General features: G+C 43.0%; 1 protein-coding gene across 1 annotated transcript in view; it reads left to right on the top strand.

The window, feature by feature from the left end:
• Positions 1–22092, top strand: part of SOBP (sine oculis binding protein homolog) — a 164311-nt gene that overhangs the window by 77676 nt on the left and 64543 nt on the right. Inside the window, 1 exon segment of the mRNA XM_070376515.1 lies at positions 17862–17957. Coding sequence (XP_070232616.1) covers positions 17862–17957 — 96 coding nt within the window.

Raw genomic sequence — 22092 nt, 5'->3', positions numbered from 1 at the left:
CAACTCGACAAACTAAAACCATATTGAAAACGAACAACTGACTGAAGTAAGCCGAAGCATGCCTCAGGCAACTCAGGGCTTCCTGCCAGTTTGGGGTTAACTTCTGTCACTCATAACATTTGCGAGAGATTCTGAGTAACATGGAATCGAAGTCACAAATTCTACACACAGATTAAGTGAGGAAAGGAACAAACACACTCAGCATTATTAAGCCTACTGCTCCTTTATAACCTCCGATGTTGCACCAACAAAAGGTTTAGGAGGGGAGAGGGATGTCCTTGAATGGGGAGGAGCTGCTAGCAGATAGTGGGGACTGTATTGGGCATGACCTTGGGTACCTTCTGCTGTTTTCCTTTTATCCCTTAACCTGTCAGTGTCTTGCCAAGAACCCCGTATTATGATTCTTTCATGCCTTCAGTTGGATCACCCAGTTACACCTCAGTATCTTCCATTTGTGAAACAGGGACACATTACCATTCTCAGCAGGCTGAAAAAGTGCAATGGAAACCTTAATGCATTGACCCCTATAAAAACTGACTTCATTTATTACAGAAATCTTTACACTCTCACACCTTTTCCCTATGTATATAAAAGGCTAATAGGAAAGAAGGGAAGACCTCTGATTTAAAGGGAGAATGGATTTTTATATCAATCCCCTTCATTAGGAACCATTTATTTGAAAAGAGTTATCTTAAGAAATCATACTTCAGTTGGTGGTGGGGCGCGATCAGGAAAGGAAGAGAGGTAAAGAAGGAATCAGAACCATCCAGCACTTTGCCCCTTTTACATCCCCAGTAAACAGGGAGTCCTGAATCTTGAGCCATATCAGATTTCCATTTTTAGAAACACTTAGGAAGTGTAAATGAAGCCATTGACTGGCTAAAGGCGGTGGCGTCTCATGACAGGATGGTCAGCTGAAGACTTCAGGATAAAACTGAGGACAAAAATAGCCATTGCATCACTAGCCCCTACCAAGGTAAATCTGAGAGATTTTGCTGACATTTTTCCATATAAATTTCAAGCATTCCAAGAGTGAAAGCAGCTCTGGATCCAGGCAGAGGTTCCCCAGGGGGCACTGTGTGTGTAGAAGGGAAGCCCATCTTCAGGTCTGAAACCACAGGATGAAGAGGAATGAGGCTCTGAGTCCTCACCTTGCAAAGCTGCCTTTTGTTGCAATGAGTGTGAAGCACATGCCTTAACTTTTAGTTACTTTGGCTTTTTTGGCTAGTGTCGCATCTTATAAGTCACAGTCTAGCTTCTCCTGTCCGTATTTTTACTGCACAGAAGGTTTCCCAATTTGCAAGCGTTTGCAGCACGGCTGGGCCCGGAGATAAAACAGAATGTGTATGTAGTACAGCATGCATTCAACTGATGCACAAGATTCTTTCCACCATATGTGCAAAGTAGTGTGCTTTTCACTCGAGGTGCCACTGCCAGAATTGCCAGGAGCACATGAATAAGTGGAGGAGAGACACCCCGTCCGCCGTGTGATGGATGGGGTGCCAGGCCTCACCCTGTGCTTGGAAGAAGACCCTTGCTTTCAACACCCACCTGTAGTTTTACCCTTCCTTTTTAGCTCCTCTGTCCCGCTGTGTTCCACTCACCTTGACACGGCTCCCCTAACCTCATCCTCTTCCCTCAGCCTGGGTGTGGGGTGCCTGCCATTGTTAAGGTTGGTGTGGGGTCCCGGATGCCCTTCCAGTAGGAGAGGAGAGGTGTAATTAGCATTTGTCCTGATGAGGATAATAAGACTGTGGTTAAAAACTCATCAGTTATGGAGAGGAATGGCATGAGAGGAAAACCAGCTGATGTTTTATTTTTTTTTTCTTCCCTGTAAATGTTTATTGTTCTTCATCTCAGGCAAGCATAGCTTATTGAGCCTTTTTACAGGAAAGTAACATTAGTCTGGTCTTTACAGGTAAATCTTTCAGTGGAACACTTTTCATGATAAGAAAAAAAAAAAGATGAGAGATATAAAAGAACTGTGCTTTTCACTCAACTCTTTGTATCTCCTTGTCTCCTTTAGCTGAAATAAGCCAATTCAGAGAGTTTTTGGTTCATTGTATTTTACTTTCATATTTGCTGCCTAAAATTTGAGTTGTCACCTCCCTTGGTTTTTCTGAAAACTTATTTGTTTGAAAGCATATAGTATTTCTGGCCAGAAGATGTCAGTGGACTCATGACTCAAACTCTCTTCTTAACATGACCTCCATGTTAGTTTTACATGGAGGTCATAACCACTGTCTCATTCAACCAAATGTAGGTAACAAGTACTAGCACATCTTCACAGCTGGGGAACCAGGCCACAGGGCAGTAACTGCCTTTCACCTGTCCTTCAAATTCTTCAGCCACTGGCCTGGGAGGTAGGGCTCCTCCACCCACAGGCCTTGCAGCCGGAGCAGTTGGTGTATTATATTTGATGAAGCATAATAACAGTGTTATTATAATCAATCTGTTGCAACTAAATCATTATCTCAACTTTCTACATTGATTTCGTGTGAGTTATTTTCCGGCTTTTTTCCCCAGCAGGTTAACAGATAACCTTTGGGCCAATCGAAAGTGTGATCTTTGGGTTTACATTATTTGTGAGTGCTGACGGGTTTGCTGTTCTCGACCATGCCCACAACATGGAACAATACACGGCTTCTGTCTTGGCTCTCTGTGTTGCTACCCCACCTTTCCTGAGCTGGAGATCTATTGGAAACTCTTTGCCTGGGAGGATACAGTGGGAATGGCAGGGCCCTTGGGTTTTAGCATTGTCCTGTGCCACTGTGGTGGCTGGGGGAAGGTGATGCACACCACAGGGGAAAGGACAGGCTGATGGTAGATTTCGCCCTGTCCATGTGGAAATTTGGGTGAGCAGACAGCCCTTGTGCTAACGTGTGCTCTATGAGAGGTGAAGCTGATGTGTTCTGGAAAGGCCAAGGACAGAAAATGACAGGGATGTTGAGAGATCCCCACTGACCATCCCTGGTGGCCCTGTTGGAAGCTTTAATCCTAAGGGCAGCGACCAGCAGAGAAATGTCCTGCATTTTAGCAGATTCCTTGTGGAGCAGGAGAATCTTCTTTCCAAGGCTTGCAGAGCATCCTTCCTTGGCTGGGGAAGAGCACAGAGACTCTCCTTCAAGCCCGTGTTTCAGATGCTTTGCAGTGGTGGCGACAGTCACACAAGGGCTCGACCCACATTCATTGGGTAATTGGTTATTTTAACACAAACTGTGACTAAGGAACATGATTACACACCTGTCAGCCATGTGACGGGGAAGAGAGCTGTCTGTGAGCAGGGGGACTGGCTGCATTTCTTCCCGGGTCTCCGTGGAGCCTTCTCCATCAAAGATGTCATTTTTCATTTTTACCTTGAAACAAGACAAGCATTAGAGCTACTGCCTTGTCTGTATCATTTATAGGAATTGAGGCCACAGATGCTAATCTAAACTAATTCAATTTCATTCTGATTATATCTTTGTAGCTCTCACATCCTAGAGCACAGGAGGGCAGGATGTAATATGAAGAAACAAATGAGCATAAACATTATATGGTGCCTGTACAGCAGCTTCCTGTGACAGGGCAGGGGTGGAAAGAAATGAAAGTGTTTTGTACAAGGACAACATTTGAATTTATGATGAAATAGATCAGAAAAAGAAAGCTGTTTCAGATTGTACAGGTGACTAAGTGCGGGAGGGGATTCCCACTTGTGGTGAGGGGATTGCCAGGTGATTCAGGGTCCTGTCTGGGGGTTTCAAAGGAGGAGTGATGTCTCAGAAAGATGGGGATAAACACATTAAGAAACAAACAAACAAACAAACCTCAAAGGCAACAATTTTGAACTTAATTCTAAAACAAATAAGGACCTAATAAATGTTGCAACATTTAGTTAAAAAAAAAAGCCCTAGCCTTTTGAATAAGAAAATAGTATCCATTCATTTGCATTGACTGAGAATGCTGAATCAAATATTAGACTGTTCAGAAGTTCTCCCTCTCCTTTATTTGTCTGCTCCTGTCCATCTTTGGTGAGGCCATTCGGCTTGGGAGATGTGCTTGTACCAACAAGCATATGTCCAGCCTCTGCAGAGAATTGAAGCAGCTGATACATGTGTTTTCTATCACTGAGTTAGAAACAAAGTTGATACAGGATGAAGTTAGTAGCTGGGAAATAAGGAATCAAGGGAGATGGTGTGAACGGTAAAGAAGGGGGACTAACAGTAAAACCTAGGTTGTTATTTGGAGGAAGTGTGGTGAAGGCAGTGGAATTCAACATGCAACAGTCCCCCCAACATGCAACCCTAGGCCGCTTATGTGGGTGGGATCTGCCCAGTGAGGGTGGAAAGTTTCTTGAGGGAGATGTTACTCATGAAACATAAGAGGAGATAAAGAGAGAAAACAAAACGATGCCTTATTTGCAGGGGGCACTATGGTAGTCAGAAAGCAGAAGAGAGAAGAGGTCATTAAGTGCCTGTTGTGTCTAGGCTGCATAGAGGGATAGGACCCTGATTAGAGAGTGTATTTATGCATTTCTAAAAGCCCTCAGACCTTCACCAGTATCTTCACCTTTGCCTTTGGCTGCTGAGCATGCCCTTTAACTGCGTGCAACTTAATTTTAATCAAGACTTTAACGATAAGAAAAGATATTGAGTCCCTATGACCTTCCAGTCAGCTGAGTTTTTCCCTCCAGAAAAGCAATGGGTTTGTAAAATTTAAATAACTGTCATTTATTGAGTTCTTACCCTGAGCCAGACATTGTATGGGACATGTAATGGATTTTCTCATTCAATCCTTGCAACGAATTCTTGAGCTGGATATATTAACATCCCCTGTTTTTACGGTGGCCCCAGAAATGGAACTCAGCTCATTATAGGCATCAAATGCCTCTCCTCACCCCTTTTCTGTATTAACATCTTCAGCCAAATGGCACATGGGGTGCTCAGCCTTTAAGAATTTGCTCTTTTTCCCCTTGGTTTTCACTTCCTCATAATTCTTATGTAATTATGAGAATATTTTCTAGTCCTTACTTTTGTGGTTTATTTACAATTATTTAAAAATCTAAATTTTAAATAGGATATAAATGTATGATATTTGACACTTTGAAAGGTGTGTGATTAGACCTTGTCAGGGAATCGTTTGTTCTATTGTTATCATTGAAGTTAAAAAATTAACGTGTGTTGAATGTTGAATGGGCTGGATCCCATTCATTTTGTATCCTTCGTTGTAGATGCTCAATAAATAATGAATGAATGAATGAATGAATGAGACCTAAGGAAAAAATTGTTTAAATGCCCCTGTCATTGCTACCCATTTTCTGCGGGTTCAGAAAGCCACGTATTAGTGGTTTGGTAGAAATTAGATGACGGAGGATGAGATGGCTGGATGGCATCACTGACTCGATGGACGTGAGTCTGAGTGAACTCCGGGAGTTGGTGATGGACAGGGAGGCCTGGCATGCTGCGATTTATGGGGTCGCAAAGAGTCGGACACGACTGAGCGACTGATCTGATCTGATATCAAACCATAACAATTTTCTGTTTGACACTTAGGGCAAGAACCACAGGGTGAGTTTTATGAGTTTAGAATCCTTTGTCCTTGAAAACATGTCTCAATCCATCTTGAAATCCAAGAAGAGATTTGGGCTCCCATTCTCAGTTAGAATTCCATAGTCTTAAATTCATAGGATGTGTAAATGAAACCAAAGTATAGGAGAGATTTGAAAACAAGCCGGCCCCCCAATGAGAAGTCTGTCAAGTTCAAAGGATGTGCCCTTCCCCATCTCCAAGCAGTTTCTCTGGCTGCTGCACAAGACCCCCCAGCACACTCCCACTTCCTTGTCCGCTCCCCAGCCCCCCTCCCCACTCATTCTTCCCCATCCCTGCCCCACGCCTCGGGGGCAGATGCTTGGAAAGACCGCTGCCTCGGGTGGGCTCAGGGTTTGGGTCTGCTCAGCCTTTGGCTGTGTTTTTGTTGCTTGTGTTGCCTGTGGTCTAATAGACACAGTCTCCTGTCGGTGGTGGGGAGGGGGACAGCTTCCACGAACACCTCCATTTGAGTTGCGTTGGGCATCAGTGCTTCACCATGAAATAAGGAGACCAGAGGGCAAGGTTTCTCCCTCTCCCACCAGCACCCCAGGGATGTTGAGCTGTCACTCCTCTGCCTCCTGGCAGTGTCTTCAGTTTCTCTTGCTCGTCATCAGCCAGGCTTCCGCTGCTGGCTGTGCTGATGTGGAAGAGCCCCTTGTGGTGTGGGGGCAGGAGCCTGCGCTTAGCGTCGAGATGCCTGAGTTCAGAGCCCAGCTCTGACTTTATCAGCTCTTTAGCTTTGGACAAGTCACTTACCTTCTCTACACTTCAGATTCCTTGCTGGCAAAATGGAGGTGGTAATGATAATATAGACCTCATAAGGATTTGCTGGGGGGCTTTGATGAGATGAAGTCTGCAAAATTCTTAGTGTGGTGTCTTGCACAGAACAAACTTGAGTCTTGTGTTACTGTCAGAGGGACTTCTATATTGGGTTTTCTTCCTTTGTGGTGACAGCTCCATGAAGCAGTCATTGAGTGGGAAGTTTCTGGAAGTGTTAATGTTCTCTCAGTCCAATCTGTGGTCTTGGAACCTCCATTATCTCTGGGAGATACCTACCATATCTAGATCTACCACATCTCATATCTAGAATCACACTGAGCAATTGAGATACCAGGGTGCAGAGGAACTGGAAGAGCTTGGGAATTTTGGTACCAGGATGGTTGGGTTAGGGGTGGGGCGGATAGAGCAAAACAGGAGTGGCAGGTGGGGACTGCTCACTGTGCAGAGCACCTGTTCATCTCTTGTTCTAAAAAGGGAGAGGATGTGGAAACCCAGGTCATTTTTTGTCTTTTATCACATGGACCTTGATTCCAAAATCTACTTCATGGGATAATAATAATGATAGTGGAGCAAGTGTTCACTGAAATTGTCATCCAAAAATGAGTCTCAACCTGATACTCAGCTGTTGGCCTCAATGAGCCTTTCCCTCAACACCAAATTCTGCTAGAATGATTATCTCCCATTTAAACATGACACAACCCCACCTTTTATTACCTCCATTTATCATCTACAGAATGACTAGGATTTAAAACTAAGACTCCAGAGAGTATTGTTTGAGTAGAGGTCATTATTCATGAAGCCTCTGAGCCACCATCTTTGCATTTGGGTCCTCAGAGAGGCTGATTGGCCCTAGGGTTGGAAGCAAGGTAATTTAGACTTTGTTGCTCCCAGCCTGATAATGCCTATATTGATGTGACAGGTCAAGTGGCACACGAATTCTAATTGAAGCTGTCAGGAGGGTCCATCCCGTTCACAATTGCATTCCAACTTCACACTCTGAAAGACCCAGGGGGCAGAGCCAATGGATTGGTCACCCTGCCTTTCTCCTTTGCCTGCCTCCAGCACATAAATCACAGCACCACTCCACGTTGGTCAGAACATTTGTGTGGACAGTGCACAGTGACACCAGAGTTATCCTCCTAGTCCTCATCTTTCTTCATGTTCAGGCCAGTTTTATAAACATTGTATAATTTCAAGATCTGTTTCTTGCTAAAGAAATCTTACCTTTAAGGCAAATTGTACTTGACATAACATATTGGATGCTGACCATAAAGCTGTCCCAGGCCAGAGCAGTGACCAGAGTAAGTCTCCTGTGTCTGTCCTGAGTGGAGGACCAGAGTGGTGGATCCACAGCTAAGTCCATGAGAGAAAGCAAACTCCAGGCAGGCCAAGGGCATGGGTCAGAGGGTCCATGGCAAAGCCAGAGCCAAGGGTGAGGGTGGAGAGCTGAGAGTGGTATGGAAGTGGACTCAAAGTTGAAGCTGGTAGGGAACCAGTGACAAAGTGCAGAGTGATTGCGAGATCAGCCTTGGGGCCTCTGTCATGCTGCTTAGTGGACACCCAGGGGACAGGGTTGACTGCAGCTTAGCATACGAACCATCCAGAGAAGATGTAGGTGACCCTGCTGTATCTGGACATTGATTATGGCATTTCTTTGGCTGCTGGTGGGAGAAAAGAAAGTTAAATTGGTCTGAGCACTGAACTTTTATCACAGATAACAATTGTGACATCATGGTCATTGAAAAATACTGCTGCTAATTCAGAGCTTATAGTCCTTGACCTCAGAATTAGGGAATAATTCAGAGAGACCATTTGTTTCCATTCATGACACATAGCTCTCCATGACCACTATCACTGGGATATGCCCTTTGAGATATTTCTTCCAGAAGTAGTGAGAGACATGCCCTGATCCAGCCACATCCTCTCACATGTTTTCTGGTATCTATCACCCTTTGGAAGACCTGTGTGCATATGTCACGAAGAAGGGTGTGTTCTGGGATGGAGACACAGAGCAAGCTAATTGTCCCAGGACCATGACCCGCACCTCTTACATCATCGTCCCACCATATTATGCCCACCGACTGAGCTAAGCAGCCATCAACCTGATCAGAGTGCATTGCTGATGCTCTGTCTCGGTTGTCCCTAGTAGTGGGCGGGGTTGTAGTAATGAGCAGAGGCCCATATACTGGGCCTTTGGCTCCCCACCCCTCACCCTTCAAGAATCACCACAGTCCAGGCCCTATTTCTCCTCTAGGCAAGTCCAGGGACTCAGTGTCATGAATTTGTATAGGGGGTTCCACTGCTTTGATGAACTGACTCATGTTAACTAAAGTCACAACCTGCACTTATGTACCAGAGAGCTGGGAGTAAATGAGATAAGACACACAAACATCTTTTATAATTTGTATGGCATTTTCTATGGGATTAATAAAAAATCATATGATGATATTGATAATGCTTTTAGAAATTCACAAAGGAAATTACTAAAGGGTCTGAATAGTTGAGTGAACTCTGCAGGGGGCATCCTTCTGGAATTGATGGACTTAGCTGTCCTGATCAACCATCTGAAGGTTATTTAGTAAGAATTTGGTTAAAGAGGTTGGTTTGTTTTAAGGGTTAATTTTATAGCTTTTGAAGTGCCATCTGCCACAGGTTGTGCAAGAGAATTACTGTCTCCTGCTTGCTCTTGGATTTCTTTTCCTAGTGTCTTTGCAGACCATCCTTCCCTCTTCGGTTGTATCTGCCATTAAATACCCTCATTTTCTAATTTCCTTGGTGTATTCAATCTTGGACTGCTAAACCAAAGACTTAAAAAAAAATTCCCTTAATAATAAATAATACATGTTTTAAAATTAATGGCATTAGTATTTTCAAGTTATTCCGTATTGATTCATTTTTGTCACTAGCAGAGAGGTGGTGGAGCATCAGAGTTTCAAGTGGTCACCCTGAAGGCACACTGCCTAGGTTTGAATCTTGATTCTACCACTTGTTAGCTGTGTGACTTTGTGTAAACTGTGTAATCTGTCTGTGCTCTAATTTCTTCATATAAAAATGGAGGCTAATACTAATACTGATACAAAACTCCTAAGGTTTTGTATGGTGTATGTGTGAGTGTGTATGTAAGAGCAGTTAATATGTATCAAGCACTTAGAATGCTGTCTGGTGAGTACGTTAGCGCTGCAGGAATGTGAGCTGTTCCTATTAATCCCTGATATTATCCAGAGCAGTATCTTCGTCTGTTTCTAGTGTGTTTCTTATTCCCCTTGGAGACCAGGTTGTTTTGGGGGGAGACTTCCTATGGATAGTAAATTTCCCCCGTAACATCTGGATCCTTTCCTAGCCTTACAGGTGGGGTCCTGAGGTCTCCTTCCAGTCCTTGCCTGGTTCACATTTTCTCTAATTTCTCAGGTCCATCATGAGAGCTATATATAAAGACCAGGGTCCAGACCCTTTGCCTAGTGATTTCAAAGAACAGGAATAAAAGAACCACCCGAAATGCTCAATTATTTGAGCATTTTATAGGGGTCAATTGGTAGCAAAATGGTGTTATCTGTGTTTCCCTGCCTTTTGTTTCCCCTCTAGGGTCCCAGGGTAATAGATGCAAATAAGCAGTGAAAAGTCAAAAGGCAAGAGATGGCCAGAGGCTGGAGGTGGGGGAGGGAAGCAGTCATTGAGTCTGGATCAAGGGTCCTGGGATAATCAGAAGCTGCCTAGATGTAACGGTGGTATCGCTTTAGCTGAGAATTGAAAAGAAGAAGCCACATGCCCCAATTGCTGAGTCTTACCTGTGGTCACTTTGAAAAAGCTGTTCTTACCAAACAAAGACGCTCAGGTGACCTGACAAAGAGCAGTGCGAGATAAATCCTGAAGGGCCACCTGTTCGATAAAGGGAAAATAGATTTTAAAAATGAAAAGCAGAAACAGGGATTTCAGAACCACTCAGCAACTGCTCTGATAATTCCAGACACAGCTGAAAAGCATGCTGGATGGAGGATGATATATTTTTGTCCACGTGGTAGCTGTATTTCAGGCTGATGTGGAATCTGTTGCCGTAACTGTCATGCAATCCATTAGGCCCCTGAGTGAGGGCAGCCATTAATCAGGCAGGAGATCAGCCCCACAGCCTCACACGCTTGCGGCTCTGAGTGGCTCTGACCTGACATCGTTTAAGGCGATGCTCATGGAGGCCATAAACATGATTCGATTCCCATTATCTTCGTGTTGCATGTTTGTTACCGTTATTCTTTGAAGACTCCAAGTTGGATATTAAAAATTTATGATATATATAAAGATTTGTATGGAGTGAAAAAATAGCTGCAGCAAATAAGTCCATCTCATTCATCAGAGATGTGTGAGCTGTCAGAGGAGCCTGAAGAGGGATGGAGAGAGCCCCCTGCTTGCCAGCTGAGGAGGATGGAGACTTAGAAGGAACTTTGCTGCGGAAAACAGCTTCTCCCTTGGCCCACACGCTAAGTGGGAATTTAAATACATTTTGTTAAAAGAACAAAGTAAAACAGGTGTCATTGCAGGATCCCATAGTCAGTCTTCAGTGACAAGCTAATGAAAGGGAAGGCAAGGGATACAGATGCAAAGATTAGGAGCAGTGTTGAGTTGAGCGAGCGCCTGGTTCCACACACCCATGTTTCTGGGTGCCTGGGATGTCGCAGAGCAGGGAGCCTGAGGCCAGATAGGAGTCCCCAGTCTAGGAGAAATTTCTCTGCCCAGGCTGCATGCATACACAATCCTGTCCATGCCCCATCCGCCATCTGATATTCAGTGACTTGAATATGTACTTACATCGATGTAGGCAGTTCAGAGTGAAGAAAGCGCACTTCCGGGCCTTGCCTTAAGGAAGGGGAAGGATTAATGAATCCATTCAACATATATGTGGAAAAGGAAATGGCAACCCACTCCAGTATTCTTGCCTGGAGAATCCCATGAACAGAGGAGCCTAGTGGGCTACAGTCTATGGGGTTGCAAAGAGTAGGACATGATTGAGCAACTATCACTCGCTCACTCGACATATATGTATAGGCTTGTTCTACAAGGTACTCGCTGAGCATGGAGCCTTGGTACATAATGCATAGCCTCTGCCCATTCTGGTTGGAAAGATAAGACAGGAGTCCTGAGCCGGGTGAGTTACACCAAGGTGTCCTGGATGGACTTGGGGCAGTGTAACTAGGTGAGATAGAAAAACAGAGCAAGGCACCAGGTTGGTTAATCCAGGAACAGAATTTTGGGGATGAGAGTTTTGTAGGCAAAGACCAGAGGCTAGATTGATTTTTCTTAGGCGAAAGTCCATCTGGGTGGGCGGTAGAGGAAAGAAACGTGGGGAAAAGGGATTATTGGCTAAAGTCCAAATTGAGTACTGATCTGTAAGCTAAGACCCTGATGTCTAACCACATGGGAGGGATGTGTGTTGGGCAGAAGTGCATGGAATAGTGAGAGGTCAAAGTGTGAGGCAGATGTGATCAAAGAGCTCCAGCAGAGGCTGAGACGCAACATGGCAAGTACTTCTGGGTTCGGGGGCAGAACACTTCCTCTGGGGACTGCAGTGCAAGGCAGAATGTCCAGTTGTTAGGGTTAAAGGATAGGAACGCATTCATTCATTCTCCATTTATGTGGCCTTTATAATACGACAGGAACTAGATGAGGCTCTTACAGCTTGCAGCTGAATAGACCGCAGTTTCTGCAGTCTATTCACAGGACCACACAGATTCGTGGGGAAGGCAAACACATAGATGGTCATAGTACAGTGCAATGGATGGAGTGGATATGGAGAGCACAGAGAGGTTAGACCAGGAGGAAGAGGTCTCAGATCGGTTCCTAAAGGAGCTGCAATCTGAATGAAGGCTTACAAGATGCTTGCGGATTTTCCAGGAGAAGTGGGGAGGAGAGATGGAGTCTGGTTTTGCCCTGGTAAAATGAGGTAAGGGTCAGGAATCTAGGTGAAGGGAATGGACTTTCAGTCATGAGGACTTGGGCGGTGACTCCAGAGGCCTCCCTGTGCTGTTCCAGCCCAGGGCCGGCACTGGCTGCACTTCACTGAGAGGTGAAGACACTGGGCTGATGCTTACATCAAGTTCACAGGATGTTCAGAGCGCACTGGAAGGCCGTGTGGCAGCTGCCGTCATTCCTTGCTGAGCTTCCTCAGGACAGCATGTGTAGACACTTAGCAAAGGAAGGACGGACCAGAAATGACGTAGCAGAAAATGAATTCCAAGGGTTTTTGAAAGTTGTCGGCCCGTGATAAATTCCATTTCTCTTGCTAAACTGATAGAGTTAATTTATTTTGAATTTTGAAAACATATTCTATGGCTTCTGGTTCCAAAAATTAGTTATAAAAATATAATTTCTTTTTGCTCTACAACTCTTCATCTCTAAACTTATTCCCACAACTTTGAGATGCACTATTTTTGATGTTCCCAAGTCTAGTCACCACACCACATGTGTGAGCTGACATGTGCTACATCTGCTGAAAAGTTGCAAAGCAAAGTCTGGAAGCTCTGCAGCACTCTCCCAAGCTCTGATTCTAGGCAGAACCTTTTCTTGTTTTCAAAAGAAATTCTGAAATCACAATGACACGAAAGTGTAAAACCCCATTCATCACAGGGAGGTATTAACTCTGAAGCCTAGTTTTCTTTCCACTTAAATGGCAACAGTATTAACCTTTTCATAGAGTCAGAGACATCTCACTTTTCTGGGCAGGTAGTGGAGTTGTTTTTAGAATGTTCCACGTTTTCTAAAGGAGTCCTCCACAGGAGAAAAAATGCTAACCTTGCTTGGATCTGCACATGATACCAAGGCTCTAGACCGAAGGAAGAAGTGGATTCTTTGAAAGAGAACTTAAGTTTGCTATATGTAAGAATCAATATTTAAAAAGTAAATTAGTGATGATTCACAGGGAAAGAGAGGTGACTAAAGAGTACTTTAAGCCAGAGATGTTTGAGATAGAGAGGCAATTAGTTTAAGTTTCTCACATCCGTGCATGCTAAGTTCCTTAAGTCCCGACTTTTTGCAACCCTGTGGACCATAGCCCACCAACTCTTCTGTCCATGGACTTCTCTAGGCAAGAATACTCGAGTGGGTTGCCATTTCCTTCTCCAGGGGATCTTCGCAACCCAGGGATCAAAACCATGTCTCTTATGTCTCCTATGTCTGCAGGCGGGTTCTTTACCACTAGCATCACCTGAGAAACCCTTCTCACATAATCTATTATTTATTCAAATATTAGGCATGGCATGAAAATAGATGCATGACTGGCAGCAAGATGGGGAAATCCCTTTGCAGTTTAGTTGAACTTCTTAATTTCTATTTAATGGCAAGAAGTGAAGGTTTCTGAGAGTAATAGATCAAAAATGCATCCTTGGTCTTACAATCACATTTGTAGTAAAATGTGATAAACAGCTTCCCGTTTGCTTTTCCCCATAGTTGGCATAAATATCTAGCATATTAGTCAGAATAAAGCTGTTGAGAATGAGACACATGGAGAGACTTAGTTCATCATGACGTGTCAACATTACTTCTGTGTGAACTGGTCACTTTAAAATGAACTCAGACACCAACATTGGTCTTGTGCCCCAGTAGTTGCTAAGAGCCCATGGCAGTGGTCTGCCTTGAGACGGACAAATAGAGGGGGCACTGTCTGTAGAGAATTCAAGAACAATAATAAAACCAGCTGAAAGTCGATCTGCCTTGTGTTATTACCATTAGCAGTGATTTCGAGAAACTCCAGTGTTTGCACACCCTCCCTGCAGGGGTCAGGGGCTCCCTCTGTCCACTCACCTTGCTATGCCATTGTCTGCCACCCAAAATGGGGCTGATACAGAAGAAGGCACTGGCTTCGATACATAAGAGCTTATAAAACATACTGAAGTGAATCTGCATATAGGGTAAGGAAGTTCTAGTGGGTTTTATCTAATGTTGCCATAGTTGATATGGAATGACAATGAAGCTTGTTCCTACAGAGCACTTACCAGGCTCTAGTCAGTGACTGGGGCCAAAGATCCAATGGTGAGAAGCCCTTAGGAAACTCGAAGTCTAGTGGGGAAGACAGAAGTCACAGCAGCCAGTGTAAGGGTGCATCTGTGTCAGGCCTAAGAGAGGCAGATGGGAGCTATTTGACTTGGTTAGTGAGGTTCAGGAAGGTCTTTTTGAGGATGAGGTATAGTAGGTCTTCAAGACTGTCATACTAGAAACTAAAAATAAATGGATTTTTTTTTTTTTTGCTTACAAGCAACTAGCCATGTGGGGCTTCCCTGGTAGCTCAGTTGGTAAAGAATCTGCCTGCACTGCAGGAGACCCAGGTTTGATTCCTGGGTGGAGACGATCCCCTGGAGAAGGAAATGGCAACCCACTCCAGTATTCTTACCTGGAACATCCCCATGGACAGAGGAGCCTGGCAGGCTAAATCCATGGAGTAGCATAGAGTCAGACACAATTTAGCAACAAACCCACCACAACTAGCCATGTAATCTCTTCAATCTTCAGAGTAAGCCCCACTGCTGGGTCCACATCCTGGATCTTCCTAGTGTTGCATAGCTGTTCACTCCAGAGGGCCTGGGGCCTGGCTGTAGACCATCCAAATTCACTCAGGGTCTCCTCTCAATTCTCCCCTCCAGGCAAACTTCTTATATCAGTGCTTCTTGGGCTGCCTGTGCATTACTGTTACCTGACAGCTTAAAACAACAACAAAAACCACCCATGTCAAGGCCCAATTAAATTAGAATCTTGGAAACATGGTGGGATTGTGGGGGTCAGGCACCAATATGTTAAAAACCACTGCAGACGATTCTACTGTGTAGCCAGAGCAGAGAACTACTGCCTTAGATGGATTCAGTTAATTTCACTTAGGCTGAAAAGTAATTTAAACTTTTACATTAAAAAAAACTTGCGAACTCAAAGGGGATTACTTCCCTGTGAGGTGTGTGAGTGCTTGTGTGCACACATGAGGGTGATGGTGCTGGGTCTCCCAGTATGTTGCGTGCTTTCCGTCTCCGGTGTGTGGTGGAAACACAGTGAATGGCCGGGGGATGGAATTTCTTAGACTCAAGAATCAGGTTGATTGTCAGAGGCAGACCGTTCCAAGCTCCATGGAGTGTGACGCAGAGGCAAATGCATGGCTTAGTAAAGAAGCAAATTTCTGCCTTTCTCTCTCCATTCCTAATCATTCCAACCCTCCTTTTCCTTTCTTTTCCCCTGATGTTTTATTTAACCTCATAATTTATGAGGCTTTATATAAAATCTGTGGCCCCTTTGACGAAGCACATTCAAATCTTAATGGGTTTTTTTTTTTTTTGTCCTTTAAAAACAGAAAAAGCATTGTGAGCACCTTACATGTAAGTGGAATGAATGTATTTTTGCCACTAATGTTGAAAATATCCCCAGGCATCTGGTGTGTATGAATGTGTATACATAGTACATGCATAATAAACATATTCCACCTTATGAATATTTATACACAAAATACATATATATTGAATATAGACATATATATGTAAATAGTAGCCCTTGCAAACTATATGCAATGTATGTTTCCAAGCATTTGCATCATAGTGCATCAGGAATATAATAAACCTACCACCAAGTTTAGCATATTTTGAGGTGGCATTTTTCTACAGAGCTGTGCTTAGGTCTAGTTACTATCCATGTATGGGTTTTTTTCACCACTGAAATGTTTAAGCACTGACTGAAAGTAAGTGCTGGGTGTAGCAGGCTAAGAAAGATGAAATAGATGTGGTCTCTGCCTTCAGGAAACCTGTAGCTCTACAGAGTGCCTTAAAACTCACTTAAGAAGAATCTGACGTGTTTGCTACCCATTGGCATCTTATTGCTTTTTATACTGCTGCCTTTTATGTTTACACTCTGCTTAAATGGGCCCCGTTTAAGGCTCTATTGGCTTACTCTCTGATGGAGCTGCAAAGTAGGACTGATGCTGGGAGAAGAAATATCATTGGTTCCAGTGCCTTGATAGCCACTGGGCATGAGCACGCTTACACTTTTTTCTTTGTCACACACAGTCCAATCCTGCAACTACATTTTCATTTTACTCTGATTTGGTGGTGGGTTGGGAGGGAAGGTACAGGTAAAGGGTACAAAATCCCAGAGATGTTTGTAAATCTCAAAAATACTTATTGTAATCCCAGTATTCCTACCATGATAGTCCACTTGCAAATTCCATCAGTTCCTTCCCTGCAATAAATAGCAGAAGCCTTTATTAAAGACAAGCTGCCCCTTCTAAAATGTACAGAATAGGGATCCCTTTCTAAAATGACAATCCCTAGTCTAGCTGAGAGCTCTGAGTGGTGCTTGTCAGGGGCAGCTTTCACGCCATTAACAGAGAAACACTACTCGGCGCTGCCACCGCTCTGTGCCGACGTATGCTCATTGTTTTCTCCCCCTCAATCCATACATCACAACAGGTAGTTCTCAGCTGTTCCCCCGGTGCCAGACATACATTTTATCTAAAGAGACAGCAGACAGAACTACCTGCTGCTTCCTGTGCGGCTCTCCCTGTGTTTCTCTCCTTTTTCCTACTTCACTTGGGCTTTTTAAAATCAGCTGGCAGGGAGCCAGGAGCTCATCATTTTAATGCAGTGCAAAATGGAATATGCATAATTATATGCAAGCCATATGTGAGGGAGACAGCTCAGCTGTGAATTTCAGAAGGGCCAGGAAAGAGAGAGCAGTTAGGGCTGCGATAAGAGGAGAGCAGAGCGGAGTGCAAGTGTCACCCAAATGGATGGTTTAATGAGTGCGCTGCGGACACGCCTCCTTTCACCTACCGTTTTCTTCTCTCCAACTCCAAACCAGAAACTGATGGAGATTAGAAAGGGAAGACTGTATGCAAGGGGTATTGCTAATGGGTTCTGTTAATGTCTCCATTTAAACTTCAGCTTTCTTAATTAACAGTGTAGATGAAAATAACCAGTAACTTTTAATGCAGCTTCTTAATTAAATCTTTTTTTTTTTACTGCATTTGATTTAAGAATCATTGTTCTTACTAGATCATTGCTCCTTTCAGATCTTTATTTAAAAATTGAGGGGAATCAGTTTATCTCTAATAGTATGACAATGCAAAATATAACTATGCAAATTGCTTTTCTTATGGCCTTGCTATTAGAATTTTTTTAAAGTGCATTATCTACAGATTGCTTAAGCATGCCAAAAAGTTTAAACACGTATGTATGTCATATAATCCTAAATGTGCAAAAAAAAGTCACTGGAAGTCTGAAGTGGTGGTAATTTTCAGCAAAATTATTTGATTTTGTTTTGTTTCATGTCATTTAAAATATTACACCACAATGAATTTGCATGTTCAAACTGAACTATGTGAAGAAAAATAAATCCCAAATTTTGATATCTAAAAGGCGTACTGCGTATTTAAACAAATTTCTTAATGATGTTGTGATTTCTGGATTCCCGTTTGTTTAATGATCTGAGCTGTTATGCTTTTAGCTTTTTTTTCTTCCATTATTTGTAAGTCCCTAAATAGGCCATTATATTTCCCTTCAGGCTAGAGATGAAGATGGACATGCTGAAAATTTTCCCCAGCAGCACTATGCTAAGGAAACTCCAAGGCTTGCCTTCAAGAATAACTGCGAACTACTTGTAAGAATAACATACTTACAACAAGTCTAGAATGTTACTTTAGCACAGTGAAAACAGTTTTTGAAAGGGTTTGTTCATTATTACATAATTTTTGAAGTATTATAGTTTTTCTGTATAGAGTTCTTACTGCTAATTCTGATATCACTGAATATGAAGTATAAGATCTCAAATTGTTTGCACATCTTTTATATCTGATTATAGAGCTTGGATGGCCCTGTCTTTATTAGTTTGTTCTGTGTAGTAGTTGATTAGCAGCCATTTGGAGAATGGCTAGTAAAGTTAAAAATATAGAGAAAGACAGTTGATATATGTAAGCTTGGAGAGAGAAAAAAAAAAAAACACAACAATTCCTCCCCCTTCCCTCCTCCTACTTCCTAATTGTACACTATTTTAGGCGACAACATGGTAATATTTTGTTCTGCTAGGAAAGATAGCAGAGTTGACACGCAGTACTCCCTTTAGAATTCAAGTATTCCTGCACTCTCTTGCCAAACTCAATCAGGCGCTTTCGTCTCTCCTATGTAGAAGTCAAAGCAGCGACAGGATGCGGGGATGTTTCCAAGTCGTGAGAGAGAGGATCTCAGCTGTGACAGGGACTCTGTTCCAACGCAGGGTTAATTTGCTGTTCATTTTAGCATTACAGTGAGACAAGATGAAAAGAGAGCAGGAATGCCTATTATATTTCTATTAAATGAATCTGTTGGGACCTAATGTTCTTGATTAGCTTTTGAAAACGAGTGCTCCGCAATGCATTTTCTGTTTACCTAAAGTAAACAGAGAATGAATTGTCATTTATTTAGAGGTTCAAACACTGCTTTTGAAAATGAAGCTTTATGAGGAATCTAGCTATGTTGTCCCTAAATGTTCTTTTCTTTTCAATTGCATTAAAGCAAAACATTTGCTCCAACTAAATGAAAACACTGAAAGAGAATGAGGATGCTCACTTGTAAGATTCTGAGGTAGTCTCATTTCTGTTTAGTTTTTTGGCGGAACACATTAGGAAATCGCACATGTAAGAGTCTTTGGACTTAGCTCTGATACCAACTATTCATTAAAAATAAAATGTCCAAAGAGCAGGAGAAGAGAGGAAAATACAGTTCTTACTCGTTCTAGCCACAGTAGCTAGATGTTGACAGTAAGAAACTCCTTCCCCCTCCACAGTCTGCATGGTTACGGTAGCATCACTTACTGTGTGTGTCGTCCCTTGACCAATCAATCTGCAGGCAAATTTACTGCTTATAAATGAAATTTTTTCCTGAAATTTTAACTCACCTCGTATTTTATCCTAGGGCTCTTAAACTTCCAGGGTTGCTAGTGTTACCTATTTCGGGGAAACCCTTTTCACTTATTTCCATTTTAATGTTTCACTCTGTAACTCTGGTTTTCTAGCAGAAGACCATAGGGGCCATTTATTCTGTGTTTTGGTATTAAAATGCTTTGGGGATAGCTTGCTTATTTTTAGAGATACTGTGTATAGTAATATGCCATATTTTACTTTTTTCCTATTTACTGGAAAAACAAATGTGCTTGAGTCCAGACTGTGGTCAGTTTATACTGGAGAAAGTAAAACATACATGTGAACATCTTTTCCAGCTATCTTTAGAGAAAATATATGTTTAGTCATTGATGTGCTTAAATAGAGTATTGTATTGCCAGTAGTTTCGAGAAATCAGTGCAATCTTTGTCCTTCTAGTAGCTATTAGAAATACTTTATTTTGGTCACCATAATTTCTTGTGATAAGAGAAAAAAATTAATAGAGTGAAAAAACAAGTGAGCTTATTTCTCCAAGGAGAAACGTAATTTTTTTCAGCTGCAAGAGAAGCGATGGTGTTTGGCTGGTTATGAATCTCTGAGAAGTTATGCTTCTCTGTGAAAGAGATTTGTTCCTTCATAAGAGAGGAAGTCCTTGGAGTTTTCTCAGTGCAGCTTAGGGCAAATTTAAAAGACTGTAAAAGAAGATTGCAAGCCCTGGTCCAGAGGGCTTTTCTTAGCTTGAGGGTGAGTCTGCCCTCCTGTGCAGTTCACTATAACAGGCGTGGGTTTAGAAAGTGGGGGAGCTCTTTGAGGGATGATGATGGCTCTTGGGAGAAAGCGTCAAGGGAATGGATTATTCTGGGTTCCCAGGTGATCAGGGACACATGGCTGGAAGGTTAACCCTCTGGCCCACAGCTCCTGACAGAAAGTGTCCTGGCCAGGGAGACAGGACATAGCCTCTGACTCTGTTACTGACCGTTGATGATCTCTGCCCTCCTTCCCATACCCCCAGTCTCTGCTTGTTGGAAGAGGAGGAATATTAAGTAACCTAAACAAAAGCAAAGTAGAAGCGATGCCTAGAATGCACAAGTATGTGTAATCAGAAGGCACTGACAAAGAAAGCATTGGCTGAAAGAAAAATTTGCCACGCAACTGTCGATTTCCTGTAGGTACTGATTTGCCCATTTAAACCTCAAACTATGATGTGTGCCTTCACACCTAACGTGCAACACAAATGACTAGATGTTTAGCTTGGTGGCCAAGATTCCTTGCTTGGTGATTGTGCAGCAGTTTCCTTATGTTTTCTTATTAGTTTTGAAAATGCAAGGCTGTCAAGATGAGTGACATAAGATAAAATGTGCATATTATTTGATATATCACAATTCACTGTGGCCCCATCTACCACTTCATAAATAGATGTGTACACACACACACACTCCTCAGGGTATTTTGCTGGTCTGTCTAAGCTTATGACCAAAGCAAATAACTTACAGTAAAAGACAATGTGGGGAATTCATATCCCTTCCCTGAACAATATAACAACACGGGGGACTTCCCTTGTGGTCCAGTGGTTAAGATTTTGCCTTCGAATGCAAGGGTGCAGGTTCGATCCCTGGTCAGGGAGCTAAGACCCCTGTGGCAGAAAAACTGAAACGTAAAACAGAAGCAGTATTGTAACAAATTCAATAAAGACTTTTAAAATGGTCCAAAAAAAAATCTTTAAAAATCAAAAACAATACAGCAACATAGCTTATGAGAGCCCAGAGGAGGCAGCATTTAGAGCCAGCTTTGGTGACCAACACTTGTCCTAAATTACAACTCTGTTGCTGATCCCTTTACCATTATTGCTTCATTCTTTTGGGACTGGAAGTCCTTCTTATTTCCCCTATTAAAATGCTCATACTGATGGTTGGAGTTGGATTAAGAGCCAGAATGGGAGGAAGGCCTCGATCATACCAGGAGCTTATACCTTCTTGTTAGTCAGTACTCACTCAGTTCATGAAAGCCACCTTGGGTAAGACCTAGCAGCACCTTAGGTAAGAACTGAGCCCAAGTGTTCTTCGGAGCAGTTCAGAGAATACAGAGAGCGTCAGTGTATTCAGGAATAAGGTCAAAATATAGTCAAAGATGTGCAGAAACCAGTGTGGTATAATTTGGTTGGAAAGAAACTAGGTTTAGGAAGTCTGAAAGGGGAAGGGGAAAGCAGCCTATCTTCTTTAGCTCCAGATTACGGATCATTACCTAGACAGTCTGATTCCTTTTGGCTTTTCCTTAGGCTGTTGAGGGTGGCAGTTTTGCAGAGGAAAGGGGGAGATGCCCTTAGTTGGGAGTGCATACGTGTGTGCACGGGTGTCTGCTCGGTCTCTAAGTCATATCTGACTCTTTGAGATCCCATGGACTGTAACCCACCAGGCTCCTCTGTCCATGGGATTTTCCAGGCAAGAATACTGGAGGGGATTGCCATTTCCTCCTCCAGGGGATCCTCCCAACCCAGGGATCAAACCTGCATCTGTTGCGTCTCCTGCATTGGCAGGCAGATTGTTTACCACTGAGCCACGTGGGAAGCCCCTTAGTTGGGAGGCTAAATAGAAATAGCATCAGGAAATAATTCTTTCTGGTCATTTACAATGCCAGTGTAAGGAGAAGGTGAAAACTATTTTAGTTTTGTGGCCTTGTATATAGAGCTGGTGGAGAGGAGAGATGCTGGGCAGTTCTGTGGGCTGCTTTGTCCATCTGATTTCCTTGTGAGGCAGAGAGGTGGATTATAAGAGTTGGATCTTACCTCTAAGCAGAACTGCTCTGTATTAATTCAGAGTTCAGTTAAGAAGACATTACTGAGCATCTATGTATAAGGCATTATGCTAGACAGTGTTTGTAAGG

Source organism: Bos mutus, chromosome 9 (assembly GCF_027580195.1).
Source record: "Bos mutus isolate GX-2022 chromosome 9, NWIPB_WYAK_1.1, whole genome shotgun sequence".
In the NCBI taxonomy this organism is placed as follows: Eukaryota; Metazoa; Chordata; class Mammalia; order Artiodactyla; family Bovidae; genus Bos; species Bos mutus.
The sequence above is the reverse complement of the archived record's forward strand: the minus strand, read 5'-3'. Positions and strand labels throughout refer to the sequence as shown.